Here is a 12627-nt window from a genome sequence, read left to right on the forward strand (position 1 = left end):
TCACGCAGTTGGCGTTTATTGTCATAACATTTACTGACAAGGTCACATTGTGTCACATCAAATCATGTGTATGTTATTAAGCCCTTTTTCACATCAGCAGGTGCCACAAAGTGCTCTTGTCCAGGGCTGAACTCTGACCCTTTGGGGGCATGTGGTCAACATCAAAAAGCTCCAGCACCCAATGTTGAGTAAAGTATTTTGACTATTTCAGTTGGAATAAACCCTGCCTAAAACCACAAAGTGCCCTGCAGATACCCTGCCTAAAACCACAAAGTGCCCTGCAGATACCCTGCCTAAAACCACAAAGTGCCCTGCAGATACCCTGCCTAAAACCACAAAGAACAAGCAATGCAGAGGCAGAATCAAAGGGAGTAGGAAAAGCTCCCTAGAAAGGCAGAAACCTAGAGAGGAAGCAGGCTCTGATTGGTCCTCTTCTGGCTGTGTCGGGTAGAGAGGAACCAGGCGCCGAGGCGTGACCAGACCTCTTCTGGCTGTGTCGGGTAGAGAGGAACCAGGCGCTGAGGCGTGACCAGACCTCTTCTGGCTGTGTCGGGTAGAGGAACCAGGCGAGGCGGAACCTCTTCTGGCAGGCAGGGCTCTGATGGGTGACCAGACCTCTTCTGGCTGTGTCGGGTAGAGAGGAACCAGGCGCCGAGGCGTGACCTGACCTCTTCTGGCTGTGTCGGGTAGAGAGGAACCAGGGCTCTGAGGCGTGACCTGACCTCTTCTGGCTGTGTCGGGTAGAGAGGAACCAGGCGCCGAGGCGTGACCAGACCTCTTCTGGCTGTGTCGGGTAGAGAGGAACCAGCCGCCGAGGCGTGACCTGACCTCTTCTGGCTGTGTTGGGTAGAGAGGAACCAGGCGCCGAGGCGTGACCTGACCTCTTCTGGCTGTGTCGGGTAGAGAGGAACCAGGCGCCGAGGCGTGACCTGACCTCTTCTGGCTGTGTTGGGTAGAGAGGAACCAGGCGCCGAGGCATGACCTGACCTCTTCTGGCTGTGTTGGGTAGAGAGGAACCAGGCGCCGAGGCGTGACCTGACCTCTTCTGGCTGTGTTGGGTAGAGAGGAACCAGGCGCCGAGGCGTGACCAGACCTCTTCTGGCTGTGTCGGGTAGAGAGGAAGCAGGGCTATGATGGGTGACCAGACCTCTTCTGGCTGTGTTGGGTAGAGAGGAACCAGGCGCCGAGGCGTGACCAGACCTCTTCTGGCTGTGTTGGGTAGAGAGGAAGCAGGGCTCTGATGGGTGACCAGACCTCTTCTGGCTGTGTTGGGTAGAGAGGAAGCAGGGCTCTGATGGGTGACCTGACCTCTTCTGGCTGTGTTGGGTAGAGAGGAACCAGGCGCCGAGGCGTGACCAGACCTCTTCTGGCTGTGTTGGGTAGAGAGGAACCAGGCGCCGAGGCGTGACCAGACCTCTTCTGGCTGTGTTGGGTAGAGAGGAACCAGGCGCCGAGGCGTGACCAGACCTCTTCTGGCTGTGCCGGATAGAGATTTAAGAGTCCATGTGACCATTAAGGCCAGATCGTTCATAGATGACCAGCAGGGTCAAATAATAACCACGATGGCAATAATGGAAAGGGGGGATACCTAGTCAGCTGTACAACTGAATGCCTTCAACTGAAATGTGTCTTCTGCATTTAACCCAACCCCTGAATCAGAGAGGTGTGGAGGAGCTGCCTTAATCGACATCCACGGCGCCCAGGGAACAGTGGGTTAACTGCCTTGCTCAGGGGAACAGTGGGTTAACTGCCTTTCTCAGGGGAACAGTGGGTTAACTGCCTTTCTCAGGGGAACAGTGGGTTAACTGCCTTTCTCAGGGGAACAGTGGGTTAACTGCCTTGCTCAGGGGAATAGTGGGTTAACTGCCTTGCTCAAGGGAACAGTGGGTTAACTGCCTTGCTCAGGGGAACAGTGGGTTAACTGCCTTGCTCAGGGGAACAGTGGGTTAACTGCCTTGCTCAGGGGAACAGTGGGTTAACTGCCTTGCTCAGGGGAACAGTGGGTTAACTGCCTTGCTCAGGGGAACCGTGGGTTAACTGCCTTGCTCAGGGGAACAGTGGGTTAACTGCCTTGCTCAAGGGAACAGTGGGTTAACTGCCTTGCTCAGGGGAACAGTGGGTTAACTGCCTTGCTCAGGGGAACCGTGGGTTTAACTGCCTTGCTCAGGGGAACCGTGGGTTAACTGCCTTGCTCAGGGGAACCGTGGGTTAACTGCCTTGCTCAGGGGAACCGTGGGTTAACTGCCTTGCTCAGGGGAACCGTGGGTTAACTGCCTTGCTCAGGGGCAGAATGACAGATTTGTACCTTGTCCGCTCAGGGATTCGATCTAGCAACCTTTCAGTTACTGGCCCAATGCTCTCACCACTAGGCTACCTAAAGAGGGCAACACGATGTAACACATCATTATATATATCATTACTGTCTTCATATATGGCGTTAACCTAGAGAAGCTTTATGAAGGCTGTATCACTAAATGAAGCACTACAAATTCAGTCATGACTAGTGAGACGTTGAAAAGCACATGTGGAGCGCAATTTCAGATTACTTTTATTTTGAAAACCCATGTCCTTAAATGGATTTTTCGACTGTTTCAAATGTAGACCTTCCACTGGTACGTGCCCGAGGCCCAGCGATGCTAGTGTTAATGAGAGCAGCAGAGAAACCTGGATTTTTTCTCAATTCATCAGTCCTCGAGTTTTTGCATTCTCTCTCCTCAGCTTCTTCTCAAAACTCATTGGAGGAGAAGGTCTGAGGGGAGGGACTTTAGATATTCTCCTCCAATACAGTTGAGGATGCAAGATAATCGAGGAGAGATGAATTGAGAAAGGATAGGCCTCAGTGACTAAAGTACTGGCCACTGGTCTCATTGACGACATGTGTTTTCCAAAATAAAAGTCCTCCAGACAAATTGTAGGCTTTTCCTATGTCATGTCCAAGGAGGCTGTCATCTCGCTTGTGTGATGCTCCTGGTGTTTCTTCAGCAATTTGGGTACATGGAACCCTTTCCCACACAGGCTACAGACATACGGCTTCTCCCCTGTATGGAGCCTCATGTGCACCTTCAGACTCCCCGGTGTGGTGAACCCCTTATCACAGACAGTACAAGAGTACGGCCTCTCTTTAGTGTGCGTGATCTGGTGCACTCTCAGGTTCCCAGACTGAGCGAAACGGGTCCCGCATATAGTGCAGACGTACGGTTTCTCTCCAGTGTGTGTTCTCTGGTGGCTTTGAAGGTCACCAGCCCGTACGAACGTCCGACCGCAGTACGAGCAGCAGAACCTCTTCTCAAGGTTCTTCAAGTGCGTCCTTGCATGCGTCTGCAGCTTCTCTACATCCGTGAAGCTCTTACCGCAGTCGCAGATGTGGTAGAGGACCTCTTCCATGTGTAACTTCTTGAGCTTGTGTTTTTTCAGGCACTGGGATCTGGCGAAGCGTTGTCCGCAGATGGAGCACTGATGCGGTTTCTCCTTGGTGTGGGTCAGTAGGTGGGTGTTGAGGTTCCCTCTGATCGTGAAGCCCTTCCCGCAGTAGGAGCAGTGGTGGAGGTTCTCTCCTGTGTGGATCAGACGATGAACCTTGAGGGTTCTGAAGTGGGAGAACATCTTGCCACAGTCATCACAGTGGTATGGCTTCTCGATACGGTGGGTCTGTCTGTGCTTCCTATACTCCAACAGGTGGGCGAAACTCTCCGCACACTTGGAGCAGTGGTATGGTTTCTCTCCCGTATGGACTCGCTGGTGGATCTTGAGGTGCCGTAGCAAGGTGAAGGTCTTCCCACACGGATGGCAGACGTGCTTGGTTTTCTCTCCGGTGTGGATGGTCATGTGTCTCCTCAGGTCGTCGGGTCGTAAGAAACACTTCCCGCAGACAGAGCACTGATGTGGTTTCTCTCCGCTGTGAATCAGCGCATGTCTGTTCAGCCGCGTCTTTGTGAGGAACCTCTTTCCGCACTCGGAGCAGCGGTGGTGCTTCTCAGAGATGTCTGTGTCAGATCTGGCAACCTCTCCTGTTTCAATGACAACATTATAGGGGTTAGAGACGCTGCTAGGACAGAGAGGAGAGAACAGCATCACTTGCATGCTTAACAGTATACTGTACATATAGTAAAATACTATAGCGACCCAACACCTAGCAACCTCGTCAAGCGGTTCAGATCACTGTTGGGTTGACAGTCTCCTGGACCCATTTTGCATACTGGTCGGAGGTACACCCCAAATGTGCTACAATACCATGTACCTGCACCCATAGAGATCCTACTCAATTACTAGAGGGGCTGTGTTGTGAACCCTCAAAGTTCCATAATGGTCTGAAAATGGCAGCCATCTTGGTCAGGGAGAAATCCAACCCAGTCTAATTGGAATGAATGGCAGTAGGTGATGCATTTCCTGCTTTAACTGACGCAGGGAAATAAAAGGCATGTGATGCATCAGAAATTGGGTAATAGAATTAGTCGACCTAAAATATTGGTCATATAATTATAAATACAGTTTATACAGGTTTTAAACACATTTTCCGTATAATTAGCCTCTAAAATATATGTAAACAAACCCACAATGTCTCAATGTGTGCTCTCTTGGAAAGCAGTGAGTGTTTTTATACGATACAATATCAGTACTTGCATTTTACAACTTGTCTAAGTCCTATCAACAACTGTTGTCAGAAAGTGTATGGCTGTGGATTGACTGCATTGTTTTAATGGAATGTTGGCAGCTATTTTTTTAAGCTGTCTGGATAGCAACAAGCAAACAGTGGAGATCATCTTCAAATTCATTGTGTTACACAATAGTGTACCTGCACCATAGTCAATCAAATAGTTTAACATCAGGGTATGGGTGTTTCTCTCACCTTTGTGAACCACCTGGTGTCGTCTCAGGTCATAGGATCGCAAGAAGGCCTTCCCGCAAACGGAACAATGGTGGGGTTTCTCTCCGCTGTGGGTCATCGTGTGTATCTTCAAACTGCTGGCTGCAGTAAACCGCTTGCCGCACTGGGAGCAGAGGTACGGTCTCTCCGGGTCAGGGTCCCCAAGGCTGTCTGGGTCAGAGCTGGCACCCTCTCCTGTTTTAATGGCAACATTACAGGGATTAAACACTTGTTTTCTATTTTATATGCTATACTATGCATCGGTATCTAAAAAGGTAGAAAGGATAGTTGACTTCTCCTAAATATATATTCTGATCTGAGTTGGTCCTACCCACACCTTCCTCCTCCTCTTAGATGTATGTTCTGATCAGCGATTACTGGGATATTCAAGTCCGGGCTCTGGCTGGGCCACTCAAGGACATTCAGAGACTTGTCCCGAAGCCACTCCTGTGTTGTCTTGGCTGTGTGCTTAAGGTCGTTGTCCTGTTGGAAGGCGAACCTTCGCCCCAGTCTGAGGTCCTGAGTACTCTGGAGCAGGTTTTCATCAAGGATCTCCCTGTACTTTGCTCCGTTCATCTTTTCCTCGATCCTGACTAGTCTCCCAATCCTGGCTGCTGAAAAACATCCCCACAGCATAATGCTGCCACCACCATGCTTCACCATAGGGATGGCGCCAGGTTTCCTCTTTGGCATTCAGGCCAAAGAGTTCAATCTTAGTTTCATCAGACCAGATAATCTTGTTTCTCACGGTCTAAGTCCATAAAGGCCTGATTGGTGGAGTGCTGCAAAGATGGTTGTCCTTGTGGAAGGTTCTCCCATCGCCACAGAGGAACTCTGGAGCTCTGACAGAGTGACCATCGGGTTCTTGGTCACCTCCGTGACCAAGGCCCTTCTCCCCGATTGCTCAGTTTGGCAAGGTGGCCAGCTCTAGGAAACCCTTCCCCATATCTGTGTCGTGACACAGTCCTGTCTCTGAGCTCTAAGGACAATTCCTTCGACCTCATGGCTTGGTTTTTGCTCTGACATGCACTGTCAACTGTGGGACCTTATATAGTCAGGTGTGTGCCTTTCCAAATCATGTCCAATCAATTACATTTACCACAGGTGGACTCCAATCAAGATGAAGAAACATCAAGGATGATCAATGGAAACAGGATGCACCTGTCTCTGTCACCAGTCTCTGTTTTCATTTTTAATATATTTGCAAACATTTCTGAAAACCTGTTTTTGCTTCGTCATTATGGGGTGTTGTGTGTAGATTGATGAGGATGTTTTAAATTTGTTTAATCTATTTTAGAATAAAGCTGTAGTGTAACAAAATGTGGGGAAAGTCAAGTGGTCTGAATACTTAGCGAATGCACTGTATGTCGGTAAGTAGCCTTCCACAAGCCTTGGTCTGAACAAACCAGAACGGCTCATAGGACAGATCTCCTGTTTCTGAAGCGTGAGGCAGAGGCAGGAGAGTATGTAGTGTTATGTATATTTTATGGATATCATGTATTTTATTTGTTGTGTTTTATTTCCTGTTTTGACCCCAGAAAGTGGGGCTAATTGAGGATCCCAATAAATACTACTAAATACTACACAACTTATTCTGAGACCTGGACCAGGCTGCATGGAGCTGGTTTGAAAAGGATTTAAAAGTCATATGAATGTGGCTCACCTTTTAGTCAGTTACATTTCTATGGCAGCGAATCCTTCACCAACTAACCTCAGGCCAACTCTATCCTGAATGAATCCTTCACCAACTAACCTCAGGCCAACTCTATCCTGAATGAATCCTTCACCAACTAACTCAGGCCAACTCTATCCTGAATGAATCCTTCACCAACTGACCTCAGGCCAACTCTATCCTGAATGAATCCTTCACCAACTAACCTCAGGCCAACTCTATCCTGAATGAATCCTTCACCAACTAACCTCAGGCCAACTCTATCCTGAATGAATCCTTCACCAACTGACCTCAGGCCAACTCTATCCTGAATGAATCTTTCACCAACTAACCTCAGGCCAACTCTATCCTGAATGAATCTTTCACCAACTAACCTCAGGCCAACTCTATCCTGAATGAATCCTTCAGAACTGACCTGCTCCCGGGCAGGCCAACTTTATCCTGAATGAATCCTTCACCAACTAACCTCAGGCCAACTCTATCCTGAATGAATCTTTCACCAACTAACCTCAGGCCAACTCTATCCTGAATGAATCCTTCACCAACTGACCTCAGGCCAACTCTATCCTGAATGAATCCTTCACCAACTGACCTCAGGCCAACTCTATCCTGAATGAATCCTTCACCAACTAACCTCAGGCCAACTCTATCCTGAATGAATCCTTCACCAACTAACCTCAGGCCAACTCTATCCTGAATGAATCCTTCACCAACTGACCTCAGGCCAACTCTATCCTGAATGAATCCTTCACCAACTAACCTCAGGCCAACTCTATCCTGAATGAATCCTTCACCAACTAACCTCAGGCCAACTCTATCCTGAATGAATCCTTCACCAACTAACCTCAGGCCAACTCTATCCTGAATGAATCCTTCACGAACTAACCTCAGGCCAACTCTATCCTGAATGAATCCTTCAGAACTGACCTGCTCCCGGGCAGGCCAACTTTATCCTGAATGAATCCTTCACAACTGACCTCAGGCCAACTCTATCCTGAATGAATCCTTCACCAACTAACCTCAGGCCAACTCTATCCTGAATGAATCCTTCACCAACTAACCTCAGGCCAACTCTATCCTGAATGAATCCTTCAGAACTAACCTGCTCCCGGGCAGGCCAACTCTATCCTGAATGAATCCTTCAGAACTAACCTCAGGCCAACTCTATCCTGAATGAATCCTTCACCAACTGACCTCAGGCCAACTCTATCCTGAATGAATCCTTCACCAACTGACCTCAGGCCAACTCTATCCTGAATGAATCCTTCACCAACTGACCTCAGGCCATCTCTATCCTGAATGAATCCTTCACCAACTGACCTCAGGCCAACTCTATCCTGAATTATTCCTTCAGAACTAACCTCAGGCCAACTCTATCCTGAATGAATCCTTCAGAACTAACCTGCCCAACACTATCCTGAATGAATAGTCTGAACCGAAATATGTTATTAATTCAATGTTTGTGTGTGATTTTTATTTATTTTTACAATAAAAAAAAACCTATCACATGATTTAGTAATGACAGAATGCATTTAGAAACTAAAATAAGCATTTATTATTATTATAATTTATTTTAACAATCAGAATCAACACAGCAAAGTAAAACAATGAAGAAGATACTTCTAAACGCTTATTTCACACCTCCGCCTGCTGAATCCGTAACATTACTTTTCCTTCATTATGATTTTCGTCTCAAATTTGAACAAGGCACTGATTTGCCCACGGATTTGACGTGTCAGCATCGTCTCAATGAAGAATTCGACAAGCCATGTTGAGGACCAATGAAATCAGAATCCTTCTGCTGGAGTTAGCGGCAGGCAGAAGAGAAATATCCACCGTCGTAGTACGGATGAAGCCTGAGCAGGGAAGTCAAGCTAACTGAAGCCCGGTTAGCTTTAGAAAACCCAGAGTAGCTTGCTTCGCAGGATACCCCTCAGAACACAGTGTGTATTTACTGATGGTGTCAAATCAGGTTCTGACGTAACAAAGGGTTTCCGGAGGGATCCATTCTTGGTCTGTTTTTTTCTCTCTCTCACTATCTTAAATGGTAGCGTTCACCTGTACGCAGATGACACTGTGGTGTGTGCTGTTGCCTTCGCAGCTGACCAGGCTCTGTCAGAGCTTCAATCTGTCTTCATTGTTCTGCAGAAAGCCTTTGTTGAACTGAAACTTAATGCAGGTAAAACCAAGTACATGTACATTTTCCAAATCACTTTTTTATTTTTAAATATCTGATGATTTATGCATACGTATAGTATACGTACTTTGGATGGTGCTCTGTGATCGTGTCCCCGCCTATATACATAACTGTCTACCTGGATGGGTGAAAAGCGATATTTAGAAAAAAAAAGTATGTTTATGAATTAGTTCAAAGAAATTAATAATATTACAAAATAAATAAAAACTATTCTTTTTTTAAATCGGCTTCTTCTATAGGAACTGGTCTTTCATTAAATAGCAGAAAACAAATAATTTAGTCAACATTCATTCCAGGTATATTGACCTTGGCGGATATTGTCTATCTGAATGCAGTTGCCACTATTGAAGTCATTGGATGTGGTTTATTACGGCCGATAGGTTCAGCACACGTTGCATTTTGTATCAGAACGCAGGCTGGCCCACCTTGAAGTCTCGTACATAGATGCATTGTGCTCTTTTTGTCTATAAAAAGGCCCATTGCATGCATTTCCGCCGTACCACCTTACCTCATTGTTAACCTGTAGATGTACGGGCTACCGGACCCGGGCTCAGAGATGGCAACTCTCTGGATATCCTTTCGAGATCCCCCGAGTTGGGTAGATCTGCTTTTAGTTTGTTTTTGTACTTCAGTGTGGAATGATCTACAATGCACTTTAAAATGGTAGGAATTGGTGCCTCTAGGGCCTTTCAGATGGTTGTTAGGGGACCCTCTAGGGCCTTTCAGACGGTTGTTAGGGGGACCCTCTAGGGCCTTTCAGACGGTTGTTAGGGGATATTTTCAAGAAGGTTGTTAGGGGACCTTCTAGGCCTTTCAGAAGGTTGGGGGGGGGACCTTTTTTTTTAGGGAATCGGCCTTTCCTTAGGGACTGGTCTTAGGGCATTTCAGACGGTTGTTCTTCTAGTCAACATTCATTCAGAGGTTGTTAGGGGACCTTCTAGGGCCTTTCAGACGGTTGTTAGGGGACCCTTCTAGGCCTTTCAGACGGTTGTTAGAACGGGGACCCTCTAGGGCCTTTCAGACGGTTGTTAGGGGCCTCTAGGCCTTTCAGGCCATTTCCGGTTGTCATTGTTAACCTAGGGCCTTTCAGAAGGTTGTTAGATGTACGGGGTTGTTAGGGGACCCTCTAGGGCCTTTCAGACGGTTGTTAGGGGATCCCCTAGGCCTTTCAGACGGTTGTTAGGGGACCTTCTAGTTTTTTCAGAAGGTTGTTGGGGACCTCAGGGCCTTTCAGATGGTTGTTAGGGGACCTCTAGGGCCTTTCAGATGGTTGTTAGGGACCCTCTAGGGCCTTTCAGACGGTTGTTAGGGGACCCTCTAGGGCCTTTCAGACGGTTGTTAGGGGACCTCTAGTGCCTTTCAGACGGTTGTTAGGGGACCCTCTAGGGCCTTTCAGATGGTTGTTAGGGGACCCTCTAGGGCCTTTCAGACGGTTGTTAGGGGGACCTTCTAGGGCCTTTCAGATGGTTGTTAGGGGGGACCCTCTAGGGCCTTTCAGACTGTTAGGGGACCCTCTAGGGCCTTTCAGATGGTTGTTAGGGGACCCTCTAGGGCCTTTCAGATGGTTGTTAGGGGGACCCTCTAGGGCCTTTCAGACGGTTGTTAGGGGACCTCTAGTGCCTTTCAGACGGTTGTTAGGGGACCCTCTAGGGCCTTTCAGATGGTTGTTAGGGGGACCCTCTAGGGCCTTTCAGACGGTTGTTAGGGGACCTTCTAGGCCTTTCAGATGGTTGTTAGGGGGACCCTCTAGGGCCTTTCAGACTGTTAGGGGACCCTCTAGGGCCTTTCAGACGGTTGTTAGGGGGACCCTCTAGGTCCTTTCAGACTGTTAGGGGGACCCTCTAGGGCATTTCAGACGGTTGTTAGGGGACCTTCTAGGGCTTTTCAGATGGTTGTTAGGGGACCCTCTAGGGCCTTTCAGACGGTTGTTAGGGGGACCCTCTAGGGCCTTTCAGACGGTTGTTAGGGGACCTTCTAGGGCCTTTCAGATGGTTGTTAGGGGGACCCTCTAGGGCCTTTCAGATGGTTGTTAGGGGGACCTTCTAGGGCCTTTCAGATGGTTGTTAGGGGGACCCTCTAGGGCCTTTCAGATGGTTGTTTAGGGGACCCTCTAGGGCCTTTCAGACGGTTGTTAGGGGGACCCTCTAGGGCCTTTCAGATGGTTGTTAGGGGGACCTTCTAGGGCCTTTCAGATGGTTGTTAGGGGACCCTCTAGGGCCTTTCAGATGGTTGTTAGGGACCTCTAGGGCCTTTCAGATGGTTGTTAGGGGACCTTCTAGGGCCTTTCAGATGGTTGTTAGGGGGACCCTCTAGGGCCTTTCAGACGGTTGTTAGGGGACCCTCTAGGGCCTTTCAGACGGTTGTTAGGGGACCTTCTAGGGCCTTTCAGATGGTTGTTAGGGGACCTTCTAGGGCCTTCCAGATGGTTGTTAGGGGGACCCTCTAGGGCCTTTCAGATGGTTGCTAGGGGACCCTCTAGGGCCTTTCAGACGGTTGCTAGGGGGACCCTCTAGGGCCTTTCAGACGGTTGTTAGGGGACCCTCTAGGGCCTTTCAGATGGTTGTTAGGGGGACCCTCTAGGGCCTTTCAGACAGTTGTTAGGGGACCTTCTAGGCCCTTTCAGACAGTTGTTAGGGGGACCTTCTAGGCCCTAGAATCTAGGGCCTTTCAGATGGTTGTTAGGGGACCCTCTAGGGCCTTTCAGATGGTTGTTAGGGGACCCTCTAGTGCCTTTCAGATGGTTGTTAGGGGACCCTCCAGGGCCTTTCAGATGGTTGTTAGGGGGACCCTCTAGGGCCTTTCAGATGGTTGTTAGGGGGACCCTCTAGGGCCTTTCAGACGGTTGTTAGGGGACCTTCTAGGGCCTTTCAGATGGTTGTTAGGGGACCTTCTAGGGCCTTTCAGACGGTTGTTAGGGGACCTTCTAGGGCCTTTCAGATGGTTGTTAGGGGACCGTTTACTGAGTCTGTTTTTATAATTTTGTTTTGCTTTTCGTGTTGCTGTGTATAATAACGTGTATATGAATGGGCAGTTTAATGGGTTTTATGTATATTAATGTGTATATGAATGGGTAGTTTAATGGGTTTATTGTATATTAATGTGTATATGAATGGGTAGTTTAATAGGTTTATTGTATATTAGTGTGTATATGAATGGGTAGTTTAATGGGTTTATTGTATATTAATGTGTATATGAATGGGTAGTTTAATGGGTTTATTGTATATTAATGTGTATATGAATGGGTAGTTTAATAGGTTTATTGTATATTAATGTGTATATGAATGGGTAGTTTAATAGGTTTATTGTATATTAATGTGTATATGAATGGGTAGTTTAATGGGTTTATTGTATATTAATGTATATGAATGGGTAGTTTCATAGGTTTAAATAAAATCACATTTTATTTGTCACATACACATGGTTAGCAGATGTCAATGCGAGTGTAGCGAAATGCTTGTGCTTCTAGTTACGACAGTGCAGTAATAACCAACAAGTAATCTAACAAATTCACAACGACTACCTAATACACACACACAATGTAAGGGGATGGAATAAGAATATGTATCTATGAATATATGGATGCGCGATGGCTGTGCGGCATAGGAAAGATGCAATAGATGGTATAAAATATAGTATATACATATGAGATGAGTAATGTAAGATATGTAAACATTAAAGTGGCATTATTTAAAGTGACTAGTGATAACATTATTACATCCATTTATTAAAGTGGTCAGTGATTTGAGTCTGTATGTTGGCAGCAGCCTCTTTATATTAGTGATGGCTGTTTAACAGTCGGATGGCCTTGAGATAGAAGCTGTTTTTCAGTCTCTCAGTCCCAGCTTTGATGCACCTGTACTGACCTCGCCTTCTGGATGATAGCGGGGTGAACAA

At 47.4% G+C, this 12627-nt stretch overlaps 1 protein-coding gene across 30 annotated transcripts in view; it reads right to left on the bottom strand.

Moving 5' to 3' along the window:
• The window catches only part of LOC127919796 (zinc finger protein 883-like), an 18619-nt gene continuing 5992 nt past the window's right edge, over window positions 1-12627 (bottom strand). For 2 of the 30 annotated variants that reach the window (XM_052503635.1, XM_052503603.1), the window contains 3 exons: window positions 4847-5059; window positions 616-4007; window positions 1-535 (listed from right to left, as the gene is read on the bottom strand). In XM_052503635.1, the coding sequence (XP_052359595.1) occupies window positions 2923-4007; window positions 4847-5059 (1298 nt within the window). In that variant the 3' untranslated portion in view covers window positions 1-535; window positions 616-2922. The remainder of the gene's footprint in view (window positions 536-615; window positions 4008-4846; window positions 5060-12627) is intronic. The other 28 variants (XM_052503617.1, XM_052503631.1, XM_052503619.1 and 25 more) reach the window with 28 other exon arrangements.

The sequence above is a fragment of the Oncorhynchus keta genome, unplaced genomic scaffold (genome assembly GCF_023373465.1).
Source record: "Oncorhynchus keta strain PuntledgeMale-10-30-2019 unplaced genomic scaffold, Oket_V2 Un_contig_17534_pilon_pilon, whole genome shotgun sequence".
In the NCBI taxonomy this organism is placed as follows: Eukaryota; Metazoa; Chordata; class Actinopteri; order Salmoniformes; family Salmonidae; genus Oncorhynchus; species Oncorhynchus keta.